The sequence below is a fragment of the Hyperoodon ampullatus genome, assembly GCF_949752795.1.
Source record: "Hyperoodon ampullatus genome assembly, chromosome: 2".
NCBI classification, from domain to species: Eukaryota; Metazoa; Chordata; class Mammalia; order Artiodactyla; family Ziphiidae; genus Hyperoodon; species Hyperoodon ampullatus.
The window spans coordinates 124,911,199-124,936,145 of record NC_136915.1 but is presented as its reverse complement, the minus strand read 5'-3'; the positions used below and the strand labels follow the sequence as shown (position 1 = coordinate 124,936,145).

The 24,947-nt window shown below is 44.7% G+C and overlaps 1 protein-coding gene across 1 annotated transcript in view; it reads left to right on the top strand.

Moving 5' to 3' along the window:
- KIF26B (kinesin family member 26B) overlaps window positions 1-24,947 on the top strand; it is a gene marked incomplete at both ends in the record, with an annotated part of 499,315 nt that overhangs the window by 160,601 nt on the left and 313,767 nt on the right. Inside the window, one exon of the mRNA XM_079697984.1 lies at window positions 19,834-20,370. Within this exon, the coding sequence (XP_079554110.1) occupies window positions 19,834-20,370 (537 nt within the window). The remainder of the gene's footprint in view (window positions 1-19,833; window positions 20,371-24,947) is intronic.

Sequence of the window (24,947 nt, the reverse complement as noted above, 5' to 3'; positions counted from 1 at the left end):
AGTCATGCTGGTTTATTATTCTGTGCTGATGTGGCTTTACCACATTAATGTTAGCTTTTACTAGTTCTGACTTCAGTGTACTCCTTGCTCAGTCTAGCTAATATACTTCATTTTGTTTTATTAATTTTCGAGTACCAAGAGCCAATGTTCATTATGGAAGGTAGGCTTCTAAGATTATAGACTCCTGTGGGTAAAATATTTATATGTATCATTAAAATGAGCACTAAAACATGGTTTGGATTTGGGGTGGTGAAGGGAATGCCTTTTTTATTGAGACATAATAAAATTGACCCTTTTAAAGTGTACAATTCAATAGTTTTCAGTATATTTACAAAGTTACACAGTCACCTCTTTTTTTTTTTTTTTTTTTTTTTTGCATTACGCGGGCCTCTCACTGTTGTGGCCTCTCCCATTGCGGAGCACAGGCTCCGGACGCACAGGCTCAGCGGCCATGGCTCACGGGCCCAGCCGCTCCGCAGCATGTGGGATCTTCCCGGACCGGGGCACGAACCCGTGTCCCCTGCATCGGCAGGCGGACTCTCAACCGCTGCGCCACCAGGGAAGCCCGACCTCTTTTTTTAATACACAAGAAATTTGGTTTATTTTTGAGGAACTCTATGTAATCCATACAAAAGTGGCTGTTAGAGTTGCACTGAAATCCACACATTTATGCTTTGTTGAGATTTACCAAATGGCCTGTGTGCCATGGGATTTGCTGAGCGTGGATTCTGACAGTCCTAGGTACCCTGAGTTATTTTATACATCATATTGTTCGTTGCAGTTGGGCAGTGTCAGAGAGAACACCAAGGCCCAGTGTCCCAGCCCTTTGTCCTAACCTCAGACCCCATGGGTTTGATCAAGCTCCCTCGCTCTGGAATTCTTTTTCCCTCCATTATAGTGAAACCAGGGGAGTATACTGAAAATGACATGCTGCTCTGGCTGAGCTAGAGTTCTCCTTTCAGTCTGTATTGGGATGTAAATGGACCTGCCCTGCCTTGGTCTAGCCCCATCCCTAAGTCTGTCCTGAATGACCCTGTGCAAAGAGACAAGTCATTTGTTTATTCATTCTCTCATAAGTACTTGTAGTAATCCTACACCACATGCTAGACCCTGAGAATACAGAGGGAAGATAGACAGGATCCTACGCTCAAGAAGTTTATATTCCAGTGAAGAAAAGAGACATTAAATGACTAATTACCCAATTAATTCTGCAGTCACAGTTGTGATAAGTGCACCAAAAGAAACGTACAGGGTCTTGTGATAGAAGAGTACAACATGGGGTCAGACTTAGTCTGCAGGCAGGGAAGCGTCTCTGAGGGTGTGATATTTTTTAGCCAAGATCTGAAGGATAAATATGGCAAGGGAAGGAGGAGAGACAGAGGTAGGAGCTACATCACAGATGGCCTTGCAGGCAAAGGGAGGGTTTTGGATTAAGCTGTGGGAATTCCTGAAGCTCAAAACAAACAAACAAACAAACAAAACAAAAAAACCCCACCCTAATTGCTGTGTGTGAAGGGAGCTAGTATAGAACAGGGAGATTTATTATAGTCATCCAGGTGGGACATGATGGTGACCTCGACTAGGCTGGGGACAGCAGTGGATAGGGAACATGAATTTGAAACATATTTAGGAGATGGAGTCGACAGGACCTACTGCATCTCATTCTTTATTTTTTTCATTCCTACAGTTAGATCCATCCTCCTTTCCCAATTCTAGCTACTTAGATGTTCTTATTGTTCTTTGGGCTGAGAATACACTGAATATACACTAAAAGTCATTCAATGTCCTGGAGTCAAGTGGGAGTCCTCTTAGGGGAGCTTTGGAGCTGTGTCTATAATGCTAGAGACCATGAAATATAAAAGGGTAGGTTTTTCAGATTTTTCACTGGAAAAGCTGAGGGCTCTAGAGACGGCAGAGTCTCCAGGAACCTAGAGAAGAATCATGTGGATACAGATTAGTTCATAAACTTGCTTCCACCCAGCAAACCACATTCTCCACATTGAAAAGTTCCTCCCTATTTTTAGAAGCATCCAAATTACATGTGTCTTGCTTCCTTGCTGGCTGACTGGCCACTGGCTGGGAGGCAGCACAGCTGTGGGAGGCCTGAGCTCCCGGGCCTTCCATCATCTCCCTCCAGGGTTAACATGATGCTTTACTACCCAGATGTAGATTTTCTTTTCACTTCCGTTCTGGATTTTCAAATTCACAGGCTACAAAATGAGTTGGGAAGTAATCCTATGCTTCCTCCTGAATGAAGAATAAGAATGTGTCCTCTGGAGACCACCCCAGGTGCTGTCAACTAGAAAACATCCCCAGGCCTTGTTGCACTTTGGGGGAATGCACTTGATTGCCTCTGAGCCTTTGGTGGATGGCGTAGGGATTGTGTGTGCATTAGTAGTCCTGACTGCTTAAGATTTTTCATACATTTGACCAAGTAAATAGCTTCTTTTTTTTTTCCTAATCATTGTTTTATTTATTTAATTTATTTATTGTTGGCTGCATTGGGTCTTCGCTGCTGTGTGTGGGCTTCCTCTAGATGCGGCGAGTGGGGGCTACTCTTCTTTGTGGTGCGCGAGCTTCTCATTGTGGTGGCTTCTCTTGTCGCGGAGCAAGGGCTCTAGGTGCACGGGCTTCAGTAGTTGTGGCGCGTGGGCTCAGTAGTTGTGGCTCGTGGGCTCTAGAGTGCAGGTTCAATAGTTGTGGCGCACGGGCTTAGTTGCTCCGTGGCATGTGGAATCTTCCCGGACCAGGACTCGAACCTGTGTCACCTGCATTGGCAGGCAGATTCTTTTTTTTTTTTGGCAGGCAGATTCTTAACCACTGCACCACCAGGGAAGCCCTGACCAAATAAATAGCTTCTTGCCTTCAGTGGGTTTTAATTTCACAACCAGCAACCATTGCAAGATGAAGAAATTCAAGAGTCGAAGGTGTTAAGAGTCATTCAGGTAGAGTCATCCAAATCCTACTTAAGTTGGAGCCCAGGAGAGAAAAGTGCAGAGACAGTTGTCTTCAGTGTTTTTATATAAAATTGCTTTTTCAAAAAATAAGTTGTCATTTAATTGAGAGTATTGATGATATGGATTCAAGCAAGAGAGGACATTAGAGATGGGAAAAATAGGTCTCTCATCCAAGGTGGCTCCACAGTCTATGGTCTTTAGTCATTTTGCTTCTATCTTTCTTCTGAAGTTGATACCGTTTTATTTTATTTTGTTTTTCCCGAGGAACTGAAGGGACCATTGCACAATTTCTTAGTAATCCAGGCCAGTTTACCAGGGTTGAACTCAGTGCTTTAGAGACCTGGGAGAAAGCGATGCAGCTGAGTAAGACTTTTGTATGAGGAGATGGGGAGAGAAAGGAGATGGAAGAGAGGAGGCATCAACTTAAGTAGGATTTGGAGAAGAGTCAGAGACTGAGTTTAGATTCATGTTTAATTTGGAAAGAAACAACCATAAATATATATTCCAGGTATCTGCCTTTGCTATTATGTTGCTTATGGCTGAATTAGGAAAATAAATTCCTTTAGTATCTTTAGTATATAGTTGCTTGGGTGTGAATTGTTGGAGGAAAGAGTTAATACCTTTCATATGGGGATCATTTGAGATTTAAGAGTGGAGCTGGCCAATGACTTTATTGTATAAAAACTGTTAAAAATATTTAGAAAGTTCCATAAAATCTATTTTTGCCTACCATGATATATATATTCAAGAGAATCTCCATTTGCCTCTGCTTTGCCAGGATAATTAATACCCTGTACACATGAAGGTCTGTGTCCAAATCAGCATGATGAAACTGCCTGTGAATATGAATATATAATTTTCACAAAGTTCTTGCTAAATTCTTAAACTTTAGATTTTTTTTTTTTTTTTTTTTTTGCTTTTAGCAGTAGGCTAGAGGTAGGAGAGAAGTCATCTTTGGAATTGACAGTAAGCACATATTCTTTGCTCAATTGATAAGGACCTCCTTCATGGCCACTGTGAGATCTGGTTTATTACTCTTGTCAATGCTTGACGTTTTTGACAGACCACAGAATCTCAAGTGAAATAGATATATTTGGGCATGAGATGTTGACTTGTAATTCATGAAACTGCAACATGCCGCCTGTAAAGGAGAGGAATTGGCAGAGGTGTGGTTTTGATTTACGAGGTGAAAGCCAGAGAACAAACAAGAAGACCTTTGTTGTGCTGTCACAGCTGCTGAAGATAAGTGTTAAACAGAAATCCAGAATGCTTCCTACACATCCAGAGAAGGCCGAGGGCTTCCTTGGTGGAATCGCTAGGCTGTCTTGGGGTGCAGGTGGGGCTCTGGCCCTGCCCTGCTTTAACCAGAACTACTGTGCCCTTCCTTCCTTCCTTCCTCCCTCCCTTCTTTCCTTCCTTCCTCCCTCCCTCCCTCCCTTCCTTCCTTCTTTCCTTCCTTCCTTCCTTTCTCTCCCCATCTCTCTCTTCATCCCACTCTCCTTATAAAACTGCAGCCTTGGTAAAATCCTGTTCTCCACCAACTTTGCCCACATATTTGCCCAGCTGAACCTGGGTAAAGTAAAACACAAAAGCATGGTGACTGTTCAGTTTCTGACCATTCACCTCAAGCAGGCTCTTGGTCCTTGCTGGCAATTGTACTGTTCACTCTCTGCTCTCCTGTTAGACTATTTTATGCCCTCCTCTTCTTCCCAGCCTCTGACACCGCCTTCTCCATCTTCCCTCTCAGCTGAATTTCCTAGGCTCCCACCGACTGCTCACCTTCTCTCCCCTCTGGCTGATACTTTGGGTGAACTGCTTGTTCTCCACAAGGCTGTGGGCATCCTCTAGATGCCACCCTGCTGACTGGCTCAGTGACACCCTCCAGCGGTTTCCTCTTCTTTCTATATCATGTCTTCCTTCTCTATGGGATCGTTCCTTTTAGAACACCAAAATGCTGTTATAGCTCGCAACTTAAAAAAGAAAATTAAGAGGTCACTTGACCTCATATCCCCCACTGACTACTGTCCCATTTCTTTGATTCCCTTTGCAGCAAATTTAGTTTTTAAAAAGACTTTTTGTACTCTGTCTTCAGTTTCTCATCTCTACCCTTTCTTGAGCTCACTCCATTCAGCCTTTAGTTGCCATTACTCAGAGGAAAGCTCAAAGGTCATCAAAGAAAATAATGATAGATGGATAATAGGTGACATGTGATAGACACTAATCGTGATATGATCCTTTGGCTACATTCATTCATTCAATAAGTGCTTATTGACCACCTACTATTCCACACTGTTGTAGGCATTTTACAAATATTAACTCACATAAGCTTGTGAGGTGGGTGCTGTTATTATCCTCATTACGCGGATGAGGAAACTGAGAAACAGAGAGATGAAAGAGTTTACCCTCTACGCCATATGCCATACATAGTATACAGTGATGACTTTTCAGCCCTCATTTTACTTGACCTACTTGCAGTGTTTACCGGTTAATCATTCCCTCCTTCTTGAACTACTTGCTCCACCTCATTTTCTGAACAGCACTCTCTTTGGTTTCTCCTTTTACCTCATTATCTGTTCCTCTCAGTATCTTTGGCTGATTCCTTCTCATCTCCCCTAAATAGATCCTGGAGAGCTCAGTCATCACACCTTTTCTCTATCTACACTCACTCCCTTTGTGACCCCTCCCAGTCCCATGACTTTAAATGCTATCTATACACTGTTGGCCTCTGAAATGCTGTCTCTAGCCTGGGCCTCACCCCTGAACTCTAGACTTGATATTCTCCCTGACCTCATGACCTCATTTGCAACCGTTCCCCTCCTCACTCACCCAATTCCAGCCATGCAGGCCTCCCTGCTGTTCCTAGTTATGCTAATAGTGCTCCTACCTGGGGGCCTCCCCATGTGGACCTGGCCTCTGACTGGGATGCTTTCCGGAGATACCTGCTGGGGCCCAAGACCTTGCTTCCTTCAAGTCTCTGTTCAAGAGAGGCCATCTCTGCCTGTCCAACCCCAAAAGTCCCTTTTTACCTGCCTTGCTTTATTGTTCTCCACGTGTCAGCATGGGACATGTCATGTGTTTGCTCATTATTCATTTTTCTCCAGAAGAGAGCTGCAGGCGGCAGAGCTCTGCAGAGCTTTGTTCTCCACTCTGTCGCCAATGCAGGATGTATAATCGGTGTGTAATAAATAGCTATTGAGTGAATGAATGAAGCCATCACAGGAAACGTACAGGCAGATGCCTTTTAGAAGTCTATGTCTTTAATTTTTTTAAGTAAATTGATTCACATTTACAAAATGAATAAAATAATAAATGTATGTATAAATAGTCATCTTTCCTCTTCCCTTAAGTTTTATGACATTTATAAATTCACCTGAAATTGTAATAAAAGATTCCAGAAGGTTTTACAGCATGTTTTCAGTTGATGATAATAGCCAGAAATAGTTTAAATAACAGCATTAACAGCTTATGGTTCTCCTAAAGGACCATAAAAGTTGGACTATGTTTGTTTTCCAATGCCTATCAGAGAACCTGACACAATTAGGTACCTAGTAAGGTTTGATAAATGAATGAAATTAGTGAATGAAGAGATGAATGAGTGAATATATTGAATGAGTAGATAAACGGGGCAAAATCTACCTGTCTGCATTTGTATTGGGAATTACTACATGTTCAAGAATTTTAAAATGTGGCCATGTATGTGTGGGAATATGCCCTAAATCTTTCACTGCTTCTGACTCCCTGTTGATATGGAAGGCCTGAATCCAGTTCACACCATGTTTCTTAAAAATTTCTTGAATTTTATTGGAACCTATAATCAAAACCAAAATTAAAATTTATTTTTAAATGTGTTCTATGCTCTTGTTCTCTCATTCCTACTTCTTTAAAGTTACCTAAGAAATGCCTGGGGCAGAGTTTTGCACTCTAATCCCTTATGGGACACAGAGATCGCTGAATGAACCTATCTATAACTGACTTTCCACACTGGATTCTGAGGAGACCGACTAGAGGCAGGTGTGGGGAGGGGATGAGTTTTCTTCCCACCCTTGGAAATTTTAATTCTTGAGCGTGTCTTATTTGTACTGCCTCCCCGGAACCTCCCACCAGAGTCATCTTACTAGTTTCCTCCAAGAAAGACGTATATTTGTGTGTGTGTGTGTGTGCGTGCACACGCACACGTAGAGTGGGGAAGACGGGCAGTGTGTCCCCCTTGCACTCTTAATGCATTCCTAAATGCATTGCTCCTTCCCATTGAGGCTGTTCATGTTCTTCATAAGATTGACACGTCAGAGATTTTGGTGAGATAGTTGCTGTCGTCCTAAGTTTCTTTCACAATTAGTTTACATACATAGACAATGTACATGAATTGACTGATTCAAATCCGTCTTTTGTAGGGCCTGTTAGTCAAAAGGCCCCCTTAAAAAATATGAAGATAAGTGAATGATTTAACAGTATAGCAGATAAGTACAACTGCACGCTGTCAAATGCTAGGCCCCCATGTGCTAGCATGACTAGAAGCAGAGAGTGCAGTCTTGGTCTGCTCACCCTCTCTCTCTTTCTAATACTAACTTGGGCTTGTTGTGGTTGTGCCTATATAGGCGCGTCTAGAAGGGATCATTCAAAATAGACAGCTTCATCTTTTGCTCGTATCTTCAAGATATGCTGTCAGCTCTCCCTGACACAAAGGTCCTCTGAGAAGCCAGGAAAGATGGTAGCCCTGAAAGAGGTTCAACTTCTGTTGGTGGGGTTTGGTAGGGGTGGCACACCCTAAGGAGGATGCCAAGTCATGGTACAGACTCACGGGCATGTGTGGAAATCCTCACCTGCCCTGCAGTAACCCCTGGTCAGGACTGAGGAGATGGGAATCTGAACGGAGGCTGGCTGGCTGGTCCTCTGACTTGTGTGTATGTAAATAGTTGGCAGTAACTGGCTTCCCAGGAATGACTGTTATTAACCGAAGCTGGCAGAGAGGCTGGGTGAAGGCTTCCTGCCCCTCCTGAGCCCCCAGCCCTCCCATCCTACCACATTCATAGCTTTTTCAGTGATTTTGTTCATCTCAGTGACTTTTCAGTTCAGACTGTCTCACTGAAGGTCATTATGGAAGAAAGAAGGGTAAGAGGTATTGTTGACTATTCTGTGATTAATCTATTCCACCCTGAACAAGGAAACAAATGTCTAATGATAGATGGTTAAGTTCTAGGCCTCCAAGCCCAGATCTTATAACTAGGTCTTGGAAGTTGTTGATCTGTTAGATGTTTCCGGGACTCCCCCTGCCAAGGGTGTGTGATGTCATCTCTAATGTATCATGAGTGGAAACAGAAATGTCCCGTCGGGTCCTCATCCTCTCGGAGTCTCCTCCAGCTGGGGGCACTTATGGCCAAAGCCTCTGTGACTTCCCTCACCAAACCCAACCGGCATGGAACCTGGCACATCGTCTGTGCTACATAATAAATGTGGTTTTCACAGGAACAAAGAAATCTCTGGTCTTCTCTATAATTGCACCAAATTACATCTCAGAGGTGACTTTTTCTTGTCATGGCATTGGTTTTCTTTCTCCAAGAGGGAAACTGCAAAGTTACCATGATGTGAAATCTGGCCAGCGGCTTGAAGGGATTTCGTAGTCATAGCAACCTCAGCAGCACCCTCTCAAACCCGGGCAGATGGCAGAGCCAGGGGTGACTGGGGTCCGCTGCAGCCGCCTGAACCCCGACCGGATTCACGGTTTCGTGTGGTCAGGACCTTGGGGCTCACGTCAGCCTTTCCCACCACACTCTTGGAAACGGCGAGTGGTCCTGCCAGCAGTGCCTGTCGCACCAGGAAGGGCAAGGGCATGCGATCCAGATGCGAGGGAGGCCCGAGGCTGGGGGCGGCAGAGTGAGGGGTTTAAAAGCCTGGGGCCAGTGCCCGCCCTGGGTTCGCCCACCCACATACACTGTGCTGGCCCGCTTGTCGGCCACCACCCAAGAGTCGGCATAGAGCCTGTGCTTTTTAGAGTTTAGTGTCTCCACACTTAAGAGAAAACAAGGTAGATGAGAGCCCAGATTAGCTTCTGGATTTAGAACACCCCCCTCGTGGTCCTGCATAGAGATTCCTAGGAAAGCGTGTGAGAAAGAAGCAGGGAGAGGGCTCAGGCCAGGGTTTCAACCTCGGCACAACTGACGTTTGGGCCTGGATCATTCTTTGTCATGGGAGTTTTTTCCTATGCAGTGTAAGACATTTAGCAGTATCCTTGGCCTCTACCTACCAGATGTCAGTAGCCCCCTTCCAGTTGTGACAACGAAAAATGTCCCCAGGTATTTCCAAATGTCTCCTAAGGGTCAAAATCACCAGGGGTTGAAACCACTGGATTAGGGAGAGAATTTGGTGAAAAGACATTTGCTCATACCTGTAGTCTTGGGCTATGTCCCAAGAGCCAGTTATCATTGTCTTGAATTATTGTCTAGAAAAAGCGGAGGCCTGAGGTTTTCGGAGGCGTTGCAATCCATTGGCTGGCATGGAGAGCTCTGCAGGAAATGGTCAGCTGCTCTTCAAAGGCCACAGCTAGGCTTAGATACTTGAAAGGGAGAGGTACCTCTTCCTTCTTCTCCCTCCCCGTCTCTTCCTCAGTGACACTGAACCACTGAATCACCCGGGAGGCTTGTTAAACTGCACCCAGAGCTCCACTCCCCAGAGATTCTGATCCAGAGGATCTGGGAGGGGGCCTGGGATCTGACTTGTTCTGAACTTCCCAAGTGCATGGGGCAGGGGTATGGGGATGGGGTGGGGTCTGGAGGCGACACCTTGAGAAGCAAGGCCCCAGAGGGATGTCAGACACAACACATATTCCCAGTCCTCTGAGGGCGCTAAAATCTAGCATGAAAGAGAATGAGGGGGAAAAAAAAGACTTTAGCACAAAGCAAAAAGTGATAATCTGTAAGAAAGATGAAGCTAATAGATGTGGGAACCCCTTACACTGAAAAGAGACTCGCTCACTCACTCATTCAACAAATACTTTCTGAGTGCCTACTCTACTTCAAGCATTGCTCTAGGCATTAGGGAGTCAGCCGTGAATAAAATAGACAAAAGTCCCTGCGCTCATTCAGTTTATATTTTGTAGGGGAGACAGTGAACAGACTTCCTAACTATAGATCACGTAGAGAGAAAGCAGAGCAGAGGGTCAGGGAATGCTGGGGGTGGCTTGCAGCTGTAATTAGGTGGTCAGGAAGGCCTCATTTACAAGGTGATATTTGACCACCATGAAGGTGGTAAGAGACAGTCAGGCACGTACGTGTAGGGGCAAGTTTTCCATGCAGAAGGAAAAAGAAGTACAGAGTCACTGAGGTGACAGTGAACATTCCCTGTGTGATCAAGGACCAGCTCAGGCTCTTGTGGCTGGAGCAGAGTGAGTCAGGGAGCAGGGGCAGGAACGGAGGTCGGAGAGGGAACAGGAGGCCAGGTCCTGCAGTGCCCGGTGCAGAGACTTTGCCTTGACTCTGATGGAAGTCGGGTGGGGATGCGGGACGATTTTTAGCCGAGGAACGCCAGGATCAGATTTAAGACTTACAAGGATCACCCTGGCTGCTGTCTTGAGTAGACTCCAGGGGGGCAAGCAGAGAAGTTATCATTACTGTTGAAATTATGGTATGGTTTCTGCCCCCTAGGAATTTACCATGATGGTGGAGATAGAGCATGTACAACTCTAACTAACAAGGAAGTGTTTGCTAAGTGACGTGAATCACTCAGACCAGAGAAGTGTGATGGAAGCGCCTTCTGGGAGTCGGACTTCATGGACAAGTTGGGCCTTACGATGGAAAAACAAGATTTCTTTTCAGCTTAATGGGTATATGATTGACATTTAGTAAATGGTACGCATCTGAAGTGTACAATTTAATATGTTTGGTCATATGTATAGACCCATGAAACCATCACCACAGCAGTGAACATATCTATTACCTGACCCCCCCTCCCCAGATTTTCTTGTGTTTTACAGGCAGGGTGGGAATTATCATCAGGGCAGGAATGTAAGCAAAGGCACAGAGGCAGGGAAATGCAGGGGCTTCTATGGGACAGAGGGAAACCCACCCTACCTGTCCTGCAGGGTCACACGGGGAACCCGGAGAGAGATGTCTGACAAGACAGCTTGAAGTAAATCACATGGGACCCAAAATACTGGATTGCAAGGGTTAGGTCACAGGGGGACCAGCAGAAGTGTTTAAATTTGTAGTTTATGGTCAAAACAGAGTTTATCTGCTAAAATTTCATCTTTTAGAAACACCAGCAACAACATCAAATTTTAGGTACTTTATCTTTTTGTAGTAAGTCCAAGGAAACATAGCCAAGTAAATTTCTGCAGTGTTTCATGCATACAAAATCAATTAAAGAAAAAAGAAACATTAGGCAATTACATAATTAGATAATTAACAGATTCCTTAGTAACCTTATACTAATACAACTACTTACAGATCAAAAATAAATCCATTTGCCACCTGATGGTACGTTATAGCCCACACATAAAAAATACATCTAATCTAGATAGACTTTAATAATTTAAAGGTAAAATTTTATCATGTCATACTAGAGTCGTGATTAGTTCTTCATATTTGTAAAGTCCAGCACATTATTTTTGTGTCATGTTGAACATGAACTTTAAAGTTAAGGAAAACATTTTAAGTAGGTGTTATGAGTCTACTCTCCCATCCTAAGTTCTTAAACTATTTTTGAATGGATCCTTTTCCCCCAGGGCCAAGAGGTAGACTGGAGAGCAAGATTTTCAGGTTTGAAGATAGGTTTGCTAATGTGAAATCCTTTTTCTCTTTCTCTTTCTCTATCTCCTGGGTGGAGTCTGGCAACTCCTTGGAGACATTGGCCAGTTGATGGCTCTGTGATCCGGCTTGAACAATCAGCACCCGCTTTGTAGCATCACCCACTCCTGAGGGAGAAATGAGGAATACTTTTCAGCGAGAGGCATCATAGACTCAGTTCCGTGGAAATGAATGACTCTTGGATTATTTCACCTCTTAGGAGAGAAGGCTGGGAGTCATCCAGTCCCTGCTCAGGGATATCAGCTCAGGAGTTCCAGGGACCCACTCTTATTTTGGTTTCTTTCAAAAAGACCTGACTTCCTCTAATGTAAGAGGTGGTTAGCTGAAGATCGCAAGTTCTCTTCACCATCCCCACACCTCTTAATTCCAAAAGTGCTTGCTAAATCCTCCTGGATATAAGTAAGCCCCAGATCATTGTTGTTCTCATCGTCACCGACATCTGAAGTACCGAACTGATATAAACATGGTACTGCTTTAGATACTGAGAAGTGAAACACTGAAAATAATCACCACCATTATTGAGCATTCCCAAGGACCAGGACTGTGCTAAACATGTTGCTTGTATAATCCTTACATTACTCAATAAAATAGGGACTCTTATCATTTCCCATTTTTACATTTAAGGAGACTGAAGCCTGGATAGGTCACACAGCTACTAAGTGATGGAGCCCTGTCTCGAACCGTCCATCCTCTCTACCAAACGTTTTCAAAAGAATCGAGACATTGTCTGTGCCATCCAGTTGGAAAAGATGAGAGACATAGACAGAAAAATTTCTCTGGTCATTACGAGAAATACCTCACCTATTCTTTTGAGTAATTCATGAACTTTTCTTAATCACATTAAGTTCCAATTTAAAACCTCCCTTTTCTTTTGAAGCAGATAAGTCTTATCATCTGCAACACTTTTTCACATGTTGCAGCAAGCAGCCCTATTAATTGCATCCTGCCTGCATCTGGCGCTCCCAGCAGCCTCCCGTGCTGAAGAGAATCATTCAAACTGAAGTGCACGTGCGTCTCTAATGGGCCCGCATCTCTCAGCTTGTAACCCAGGGCAGGATTGCTTAGGCTGTGCACAGTCACTACGGTCCAGGTTAATTTGGTTTCTCATGTAGAACAGCTTTGGTCTGACATTTAACATTTCTTCCTTTGACATTTTTTTTTTTTGGCCTCTCTCTGAGCTCATTATCCAGCATCTTTTACATTCATTCTTTTTTTACACGCTAGGATCAGTGCTTGTGTCCAATAGTGATGACAAGCCTGGGGTTCGGATGAGGCCTGGAAGGCCAGAAGGAAGTTTCACGTTCATGGAGCCGGTCTGTGGGCCACCTGTGATTCCAGGGCCTGACCCAGCTGCTGTCACTACGGTGCTGGTTGTTTGGGCTGTCTCAGGCCTCACGGGAGCAAGCTCTAATTGTAACACACCTGGTCACCTCTTTTTTTTTTTTTTTTTTTGTGGTACACGGGCCTCACTGTTGTGGCCTCTCCCGTTGCAGAGCACAGGCTCCGGACACGCAGGCTCAGCGGCCATGGCTCACGGGCCCAGCCGCTCCGTGGCATATGGGATCTTCCCAGACCGGGTCACGAACCCGCATCCCCTGCATCGGCAGGCGGACTCTCAACCACTGCGCCACCAGGGAAGCCCTGGTCAACTCTTTTCATGCCCCTCTTTCTCTGTGTCACTAACTTTGGAGAATGAGCCCTGCTGTGTGAAACTGAGTGAAGCACTCAGGGATTTTGAGTTTGCACCGTGTGTCAGTGAGAATGGCAGCCCATGAGGGTGGTCACTCTTCTCTGCAAAGAGTTTTGGGATGTCATTGCTTGTGACAGTCTTAATTTGTTCCCCGGCTTCCCTCCCAGGTTGTCATATGCCTTGCTTGTGGGTCTGGGAACTCCGAACAACAGGAGTAAAGGATACTGATGTTTGTCAATTCCTGCTGGGTAGATTCAGTATGATGGCTGGGTGAGTAGAGTCTCATGTGAGAGGCTCTGGGTTCCCCAACCCTTTGCATCCCCCCTTGATCTTGCACATCCCATCAAGCACGTGTGGACAGTGAGATGCAAGTTCAGGGGCTGATGAGCACGGCGGAACCAAATCTTCCTGAGGAAGAAGTTACACCCACTGGTTGGCATTTTGGGGGTATCCTTAAATTTCAGATTTTAAAGTCTCCTTTCTGCCAGTGGCTAAGTGAAATTTGTTTTTTCTTCTTCTGAAATTACCAAGGTGAAACAAACCCAGTTCTTTTGAGAGACCTTTGAATCCAAATATTTGAATGTTTCACTGTGAATGAGAATATTTGTTTTCTTGGGTTGGATTCACCTGAGCTTTGCTACCTATTGTTTTGCAAACTTCCAATTTTGCAGTTTCCATTAAAAACAGAGGATCATTCATATTGACACCTGCCTTTGGGGACAGAACTGCTGCGAAGAATGCTGAGATTCATGAGAAAGAAAGGACATGGATAGGGAATGCAGCAGGAGGTGGGGAGGGGGCGGAGGGTGCAGACCCTCGTGTGGAAGGATTACAAGGCGTGTGAGGGTAAATTCCCTTGATCTTCTGGGAAACTGCCTGCGGTGGGGAACAAAACATTGCATTCTCAGAGTTCTAGCCATCATTCTGGGCCTCACAGGATAACATTTATGGAAGAAGAAAGTTTAGGAACAAAGTGGAAAGAAACTGCCTTTGAAGAACAGCTTAAATCTTGTTAAGCTTGTCACTAGAGGCCTCTAGAATAATAAACCAGGAGCAAACATCAACAGGAATTTGCACAACACATGCTGGACGCTGACTCCAGCTGTTGCTTTCCTCACAGACCCAGAGGCTTTGCAGAAATGCACTCCAAGTACTCTTTTGGCTAAAATAACCCGGAAAAAAAATCCTGTCCTTGCAAGTGGCATGAGTGTTTATTGCCAAACAGCCCATCCCTCAGAGGATGAAGTGGGACAGAAAACAGTGAGGACACTAGTAAACAGCTTGGTTTGCCTGGGCGGTAGTTCTTGTTTTCTTGCTGGGGTTCCAGAGTCTCTACCCTCATTAGCAGCCATGCCTCACTTGTTGAAAGCTGGCTGCCGGCTCTTGGAAAATAAGCATGCTACCTACTTGCTGGGGGGGGTGTCTAACCCTGCTGGACCAGGTGTGTAGTATTTAATCTGGAGTTTTCCTTTAGGTAAATTTCTCTTGGTTTCCCGATGATGAGCTGGCCTGATGGTTGAAAAAAAAAATTCTTTGCATATAAATATTGTTTTCTTGGGAACTTAGGAAAAAGAGTAATAATAGATTGTGTATTGAGGCAAGCAAATAGAGAATCTATTTTAATAGTTTAAGGAAGATTCAAATAAAAGGAGGATATCCAGATTATGGTTGACTCACGTTGGGCTCTTTAGCCAGGCAGAACAAATACAGTTGGAAAACTTTGGTTGAATTCTTTCCACTTATTTATCTCATAAATATTTGTTGGGCCCTTACTATGAAGTAGACACTATTCTAGACTTGGGGGAATTAAAGATGAAAAGAATATTTCCTCTTAGGGAGCTGACAGTCTAACAGACAAATAGTTCTACAAATAAAGACTACAGACAAGAAGATAGCTCTTAGAATAGAGGTGCAGGAAAGCAGGATAATGACATGATCAGATTTGCATTTTAGTTAAATCCTTTTTTTTTTTGTGGAGGGAGAGTTTTGAGGTCAAGGCTAGAATCAGGGAAACCATGATATGAGAAACGCTGAAAGCTTCCTCATGGCAGTGGGCATGGAGAAGAGGGACAATTCAAGAGCTTTTAGGAAGGACCATCAACCACACTTGGTGATTGGATTGGAGGGAAAGGGAGGAGACTTCTATCCTGGGTGCCTGAGTGGATAATAATACTATTTACTTCAATAGTGACTATTGGAATAAGAATAGGATTAGGGGAAAATAAAATTAATTTTGAATTGTCAGTTTGAAGAATATCTGGATGATGTTTTCTAGGGGGCTGTAAGGCTCAGAGTTCAGGAGAAGGGCCAGGCATGGATGGAGATGGGGAATTCCCAGTCAACGGGATACAGATGGCTATGGAAGCCATGGATTCCGTTGCCCTTGCCTGAGGAAGAGAGATTTAGTCATGATCTCTTAGAGCATGATCTCTTCTGCCAGAAGACATGTGAGTCAATCTTTGAGAGCCATTAGATTACGAGAGCCCTAGGGGACACGGCAGGACACCTGTTTCCTGAAATGCCCCTAGAAGAAGTGGAAGAGCAGTAATGGGATTGGAAAACCATTTTCTGGAGTTTTCTTTGTTCTTTTGTAGCCGTCACTAAGTGGGCAGATTTAGGTGTCTGCACATTAACTTCATTTATCCCTAACCTTCCTTCTAAGAACCTTTATCAGCTTCCTCAGTGTGTTCTTGAATTCCTCTTCATGGTACACGTGGGATAATAACAATTTTGTATTATTTTTGAAAGATGAGAATCTTTTGGGCACAGAACACTTATATTGAAAGTTTAGGATGAAAATGTTGCCCAAGTGCTGTTAGCCCATTTTCAAAGGTGCTGAAATAAAAATTATGACTCCAAAAATAGAGGTTTAGCCATTCATGGATTCCTGTTATTCCCATTTGACTATTTTCTGAAGTCACGAGATGAATCGGGACTAGACAATATGAATGTGTTTGAAGCCCATGAACTAGGTAGCATGCCAGACTGCACACTTAACTCATTCCTTCTCTGAGTCCAGGTTTCTTTTGGTGCCAGCTAAACCAGAGGGCACTCCCACAGTTCTTCTTGTGTCCATGTCAGGAAAGCTCAGTAAGTGTGAGCCATCCATGATTCTGAAACCTTCTTTTCTCCCTGTTTATTACTACTCTCCCTTGAAGCAGTATTCCCTTTGTTCCAGCACTTACAGAAAGCTATGTCTGTTGACCATTCCTCTTCGAAGTTTTGAGTTGCACTGAAATATTTATACTGTGTAGACCAGCACTTGAAAGGGATTTTAGTTTCCATAAGGTGTATCTTTTGACTTACTGAGGCCTTTTGATGATAAGAACTCACATAAAGTTTCAGATCAAGGGTGGCTTAATTTAGGGAACACCTCTTTGACATCTGTCAGCAATTGAAGACTCATTAAAGCATTAATCTCCTCCTTCCTCTGGATGAGACAACAGTGGGTTCTGGGCTCTGCCACTTGCTGGCTGTCGGGGGGCCATCCTGGTGGTGGGCTCAGCTCCGGTGCTCAAGGTGATTTTGTAGACCCCTCGGGAACTGGGAGGGGAGTGCTGGGCTCCATGGGTCTGAGTGTGTGCCGATTGGTCCCAGACTAGAGGTGGCAGCAAGGGTGCATGGCATTTGGCAGTCCAGGAGCCAAGTGGGTTCCCTGGAGGGTGAACTCAGAGAGAACCGGAACCACTCTCGTGCATCCCAAGATCCGCGGCCTGGCACATTGGAGGCCAACATGCATTGCTGTGGTAAGTCGAGCAGCAAATAGCCGTAGGCTGAGTGAGGAAGGAACTGCTTCAAGGGAGAGCAGTGAAAACCAAGAAGAAGAGAGAAAAGGAGTCCCCAGCACCAGGCTGTTTTTGTGGAGTGGATGTATCTTTTCTGCTCCAGCTGCAGATGTCAAGAGTCACATCTAGATTCTACAAGGATCTAAAATAAACTATGATGTGTGGATGGGACTGATCTTTTTTTATTTTTATTTTTTTGCGGTACGCGGGCCTCTCACTGTTGTGGCCTCTCCCGTTGCGGAGCACAGGCTCCGGACACGCAGGCTCAGCGGACATGGCTCACGGGCCCAGCCGCTCCGCGGCATGTGGGATCTTCCCGGACTGGGGCACGAACCCGCATCCCCTGCATTGGCAGGCGGACTCTCAACTACTGCGCCACCAGGGAAGCCCCGGGACTGATCTTATTGCTGCCTTTTTTTTTTTACTGTGATGCTCCCTCCTGGTGATTGGGTTAACCAAAATATTCTAAGTCAGCAATTAATTTGAGGTTTCTTGAGACCAAATAGTTTGGTGCCTTAAAAGCATAAGCCATGGGTGGCAGATTGCTTTTGAATGCCAGTCTCTGATTTCTCATGCTGCCTCTAATTATGTAGTAGACCTGGGAATAAAAAAATGACTTACAAAACAGCTACAGGATAAAATACCATGTGGTCATTAAAAAAAAATCACATTTTCAAATGACATATATTGACAAGGGAAAAATTCTCATTATGTGAAAAAGCAAGAATCTATATCTTGACACATATGGGGGCTCAAATACTTCCTTTTGAATAAATGAACATTTCGTAGATGAATGTGGCAAGAGCCTTAAGTCTGGGCAAACTTATGAGTCCATTGATGAATATGGCTCTTTGGCTCTTGAAGTGGAAAATCATGGACTAGAGGTCAAGAAGTCTGGTTGTAGTCCAAGCTTTTAACCCTTTTGGAGCTGTTTCCTTATCTGGAAACTGAGGTAATGGTCCCTAAGGGGCCCTTTTGGGTCCCACACATGCTAAGTTTTGATCGGGGACTCAGGACAAAGCAGCTCTCACTGAGGAGGGCGCCGCAAGCCGGTCTCATGTGGTTTGCATCGCTTCGTCAGCCAGACTTGATCACCCTTGACCTCCTATTGTTTCCCGTCATTTTCTATGACCGTCTTGAGTTTCTACCTCCTGAGTCACTCCTCGCTGCTGCTGTGTAAAGAGGCCTCTTAATTTATTAATCAATTAATCAGTGCACGCTGAAGAGCTGTTCAGGGTAGTTAAACAGGGAAAACAAAATGCTGGAGCCGATAATCAAGATGGATCGTAATTAAGGGTGACCCTCCCACCGCTGATCTCCCTTCCCACCCACAGCTCATCAAACTCCAGTCAGCCCTGATAGGGTTTCCACCTCAAAAAAGCTCCAGCACATTTCTGAAGGGAAGCTTTTCTTCCAATGTCCTAAGGAAAATAGGTCTTGAGATAAGCCTCATCAGTTACCTGCAGCAATTGTGGAATCTCAAAAGTTCAACCAGGTCCCCAAAATAGCATAGTGGCTCCATCCATATATGCAGACACTGTCCTCTCCTGTCTCCCTTTCCCTACACAGAGTCATGGAGTTGGAAGGACCTTAAAATAAAGACGGGCCATGGCCTTGCGTGACAGATGAGAGGTTCAGTGAGGCTAAGTAAGTTGTCCAAGGTCACACAGCTAATTGGTAGCAGAACCAGAACTAGAAGCCAAATATTTTGATATCCAGTTAACACATCTACTGCTTATTTCTCTGTGCAGTCTTGCTTTCCTATAAAAATTAAAGCAAAGTAAATGAAAGAAATCATCCTCATTAAATTCACTTTCTGATTTCTTTTAGATAAGGGCTTCTGAACGAAAGCGTTTTTAATAGTTTTAGATGAAGTTTCTGGGGAAAAGTATCTTGGACTGTTTATCAAGGAGACCTTTTTTTTTGATGGATCAGGATATCAGACACATGGGTACAGGCATGGCCAGCCTGCCATGGAGCCAATGGTAAACAGAGTGAATCTGTAGGGGTTTGCTGGGCTGCTGGAGAGGCTAGATCTCTGGTCCAAAATCTGTTTAGTTTGGTTTTCTTCCAGTGGCACTTAGCACATGGTGTTAATGAGGCTAGGATTTTCTTAGAATAGAATCTCTGTTCTGGGTCACAAGTAGTACCGCCACCTGCTGCCAACTTTCCGTAGTTCATGGGGGCCCACAACGCATTGGTCCAGAGTGACTGCACTCACCCCTGCCAGGCCCGGACGACCATTTGTGTCTACTTAATGACCACCTTAGGAGCATCCAGGTATAGCTATAATTCTTTAGTGGACACAAGGGGAAGAATCTGGAATGTTCTTATTTGACTGGCCTGGTAAGGAGGATGCTTAGAAAGCTTTTTTTTTTTTAAATTCCTTAAAGTCTCCACTATAACAATCTTACATTTGTCAAATGTGTTTCTCAACTAGAGGCTCGTCTGCCAGTCTTGCTGCTCATTTCTGCTGGATGTCAATCAAACAGTCAAACTCTTTGGGTACATCTAGGGCTTAACTCAGAAACCAGGCATCTGAATTGCGCTTACCAGCCTCGATTGATAGGCTCTCCTTATTTTTTTGTTTGTGTGTTCTCCAGGACCCTGCTTTCTCGGCTGTGATTCACGACAAGCTCCAGGTCCCCAACACCATCCGGAAGGCATGGAATGACAGGGACAACCGCTGTGACATTTGTGCCACACACCTGAACCAGCTGAAGCAGGAGGCCATTCAGATGGTGCTGACCCTGGAACAGGCGGCTGGCAGTGAGCACTTCGATGGCTCACCTGGCTCGCCCCCAGCCCTCTCCAACATCCCCACTCCAGTGGGGTCCCGGCACATGGTGGGGCTCCAGCAGCCCAGGGATTGGGCCTTTGTGCCCACCTCCTATGCCTCCTCCAACTATACAGCCTTCATCACCAATAAGCATAGCAGCAAACCCAACAGCCTTGGGGTCAGCAGTGGGGCGGAGAAGAAGAGTGGGTCTCCAACCCACCAGGCCAAGGTCAGCCTCCAGATGGCCACCAGCCCCAGCAATGGGAACATCCTCAACTCAGTGGCCATCCAGGCTCACCAGTACCTGGATGGCACCTGGTCCCTGTCGAGAACCAACGGGGTCACCCTCTACCCCTACCAGGTAAGTAGTCTCCGAGCAAGAAAGGGCAGGGCTGGCTACAGTTAAAGCAGAGAAGTGGGCAACACTTCCTGTCTCTACTTTGTACTCCTGGGAACTCCCCAACTCAGAGCCTAATGTTTCCATGTAGCCCTACTGAGCAATGCTAAATAGAGATAAAATATATGAGGAACCAGTGATCCAAGATAGCGCTCTGTTTCCATTGTCTCTACCCTCTGAAGGAGAGGTCGACTCCCTTCCTAATCTCTCCCAACTTGATAGACCTTAACCCTTTTCTATTTGCAACCCACCTTAAATACTGTGGGATTAGGTAACCAACCATGTGTTCCCCTTTTCTTACTTTCTCTTCTCAGTTATTTAAATTAGCATGTACTCTCAGGTTTCCCTATAGAAATAAGAGAGCAGGTCTTAAATCTGCCAAGGAATCTAAAATATTTGTCTTAATTTTGCTAGTGTGAGTTTTCTGTTGGAAGAGGGTTGGCTTTACCATATGTGTTCTCTATGTCCCTTGAGTCACTCATGTGGGAAGCAGCAGAAAGTGTTGACTGTCGTTCTGGGGTGGAGAGGTGACCAAGGTCGTAGAGTATATTAGCTGGGGTAGGTAATTGGGGCAGCAAGTGGTCTCGAGTTGTTTCTCGCTTGTGTCCCTGTTGTGTGGGGTGTTTGACCTTCCACTCTGATATCGGGACTCAGCCTCCTTCATCTAGCACGTCACCCTTTTCCAGAGGCCTCAGAGTCTTCCACCAGACCTTGTACAACCAGCCAGGAACTGGAGGAAGAGAGAGAGTGGAGGATCTCACAGGGACATGTGGGGACCCAGCCTGGAAGGGGCAAGAATTCAGTCTCCAGGTCGCACCTTCTCTCAGGGGAGTCTGGGCAGGCCGATCTGTCCATATGCCGAGGAGAAAAAAGGAACACGCTGAGTGAACACATAGCATAGTTTTTGTTTCATGGGGCAAGGGTACCGGGAAACATAAATTGAGTTAAGTGTGGCTGATAAAATTCCTTGTGCAATTTCTAGAGTGTAGAAGGGAATATAGATTTTTTCTCTTGATATCTTGAAATGAAAGTGGGGAGCGTGGATCATTATCTTAAGAAGTTAGCGTTCTTGGGCTACCAAACTTTTCATTGCCTGGATGCTTTGTAGTTTATAAAATACAGAGCACACATCATTTTGTTTAACCCCCCAGTAGGCCTGTGAGGTCGGCAGGGCAGATGTTAGATCTTTCTTTTACCGATGGGGATCAGGATGCTTAGAGAAATAGAATAATTACCTGTGGTCACAGAGCCGGTGCCAGACCAACACCAACTCTCCCCTGCCCAGGAGAATGGCCTTCCCTGCCACGGCTGCTTCCAGCTTTCTTAGCTTACTCCAGAGCAATCTCTGGTCAACATCTCTTGCAGATATGGTTTCTTTTCAGACGTGGCATACCAAGGGAGAGGACTCCTCTTTTGACTTGTGGGCGCCTGGCTGCCACTTCACCTTTGGACAGAATTTTCTGGGTTGTAGATATAAATATAATGAGGAACCACTTGCACCCTGGGTGGGGCTTCATAGTCTAATGCTTGAACATAACCATCTATAGGGCAGGAACAGAATAGCTTCTTTCCGTTGTTGAATAATATGCTTTTTTTTTTGGTTTGTAGTTTAAAAATAGACAATTCTGAAAATTATGAAAAAGGAATACATGTCTGTTGTAAAATAAAATTTAAAAAATATGAAACAGTTTAAGTAGGCCTTTAAAAATCAACATCACCCAGAAATAGACTACCTAACATTTGGGTGTACTTCCTTCCCAGGATTTTCTACACATGCACTTTCTAAAATTGTGATTATGTTCAGTTCTCTGATCTGCTTTCACTTAATATACTAGGTGCATTTTCCCATGCCATTATCTATTTTCTAAAATATGATCTTTAATGGTAGCCTAATATTCCATTATATAAATACTACCCATTATATGAGTATGCCCTAATTTATATAACCAAACATCAATTATTAGAGTTTAGGTTTTTGCTACTATAAATAAAATGCTCTGGTGCACATCCTCTACCCAGGTCATATTTTCTACACATCCTGGGCTGTGCTAGCCACATACTCATGTTACACAGACAACTCACATTTCACCTTCCAGCACCCTAGAGCACTTGTAACGTGTATCAGGTGCTAGTTAGAAGATTCAGCTGCTGCACAGCACTGATGAGTGAGGACAGAAGAACTTGGAACTGGTGCTTTCATATAAAATATTCAAAGTGTGGGGAAAGTTTGTGTAAGGGGGAGAGCTGAAGATTCAGCTTAAAAAATGTGTGCAATAATTCTTTCTGCTCCTCCCTTTTTCCCCCTACCTCAGATGAAAAAGAATTTCCTGTACAATAACAAATGTTTATTAAGCTCTACCAAGTGCCAGACACTCTGCTATGTGTTGCTGGGGGCTGCTGCTATGGTCTGGAAACCCAGGCTCCTGTCCTGTGGCCCTTAGGGGAGGAAGCAGGGGAAGGGTGCATTGTTTTCTTTTTGTAAATTTACTTAGTTTATTTTTGGCTGCGTTGGGTCTTTGTTGCTGCACGCAGGCTTTCTCTAGTTGCGGTGAGCGGGGGCTACTCTTCGTTGAGGTGCGTGGGCTTCTCATTGCGTTGGCTTCTCTTGTTGTGGAGCACGGGCTCTAGGCGCTCGGGCTTCAGCAGTTGTGGTGCGCGGGCTCAGTAGTTGTGGCTCGTGGGCTCTAGAGCTCAGGCTCAGCAGTTGTGGCGCACGGGCTTAGTTGCTCTGCAGCAGGTGGGATCTTCCTGGGCCAGGTCTCAAACCCGTGTCCCCTGCATTGGCAGGCAGATTCTTAACCACTGCGCCACCAGGGAAGTCCCGGAAGGGGGCATTATAAGCCAGGGAGGTGAGTGCAAGATAGATGCCCAGTCTGCTCTGAGAGCGTGCAGAAGGGCTCACAGTTCAGCCCGTGGGGCAAGGTGGGTTGATGTGGCCAAAGCCAGATACAAAGGTGATTCCCATAAGCCACCAACTTGAGATTGCCCTGGGTAAATTGGATTGCTTCTTTCCAACTCAGAACGGGCTAATTCCTGCATTTCCCCTGAGCAGTAGTTAAAGGGATCAGAGGAAATCTCTCTGGGATCAAGAGATTTGGTGCCTGGCTGTGAACCAGTGTCCCCGTGTCATGACTATGTCTTCCTGATGCCCCAGAAGGGGGGCTCTGGGTCTGGCTAGACTGAATGGCTCCTGTTACGTACATCTCCCGGCAGTAAATATTCTGCAGTTCACAGTCTGGCCAGCTCAGCAGAGATGGGTGACTGCTCTGAAAGCTGACCTCACTTTTCCTGCTCACCCTTACTCCCATATCCCTCCCCCAAGAGAAGATGGCCCTCTGGCTTAGTGCCAGAGCTGTTCCCTGGGCAGAGAAGCGTCTAGACTTTGTTGCTGCTGCTGGTGCTGCTCCGCACCCACAGACCTGGAGCCTGTAGAAGCAAGGGAGAAGAGGACCCTGCCCTTCTGCCACTTAAGTGCAGGGAAGATGACAAAAATGAGGACAGGCTTTGCAATAGTGAGCAGGGTAAAACCTCTGTGTGGGTGATAGAAGGCTCCCTCAAATCCCTCAGTTCCCCTGTTTCCTACACCACTGTGTAGCAGTCTTCAAAGGCTGCAATAGGAAGATTTCTTGATTCTCTTTTGCTGTATCCTTCACGTTTCTCAAATACCTCCAGAAAGAGTGGGAACCTATAAGCATCACAGATAAATATGTATCTATCCAGAGAGGTAAGAAAAACAGTAAGTTAGGAGACACTGAGATTATATCAAAAATGGCAAACAAACCACAAAGATAGTTTTTCATTAAATATCATAGCAAGCTGATGTCACAGCAGTTGTTAAGATGGACTGTTTCAAAGAAAGACTTTCTTTTATTAACTTGCAGACATTTAACACCATCAATACATATATATGGAAAGCAGAGAATGCTCTAGAACTTTCATTTGATCACATGAGTTTTGACTTTGAAAAGACATGTCTGGATTATTTTCTTGTAGTTCACAACAGATTAATTAACTCTTTTGAGTGACAACTGCTTTTGCCTGATTTACATTTATTATAGTAAGTACATGCAGGAGAGACTTTACATAATGCTCATAATCACAGAATGCTGGTGATTACTATAGGATGGTAATTGCCTTTTGCATCATGGTGGGAGATTTGGAGATGGTCCTGCCTAGTTCAAGTCCATGGCTCCACCATCTGTTGAATCTCATTTTAGTAGCTTAACATTTTAGTCTGTTTCCTTATGAGTGAAATCCCTACCTTGCAAGATAACATGGAGAACAATTAAGGAAAAAGTATGAACGTATTTTGTAAACTGTAACGCAGGGGAACAGCTATCAGCTCCCTTATTGCCAGAGGAGAAACCCAAGGTTGAGAGATTGGAGGTTTCTTTTGGGTAGAGCTTCCTGATTATGTTTCATGTCTTTTTCTCATTGAGAACATAGATTCATTTTATTCTCCTATTTCTGACAGCAACTAACATTAAAAAAATGGCTGCTCATTAGGGAAAGCTCCAATCTCAAGGAAACACTAAAGTTGT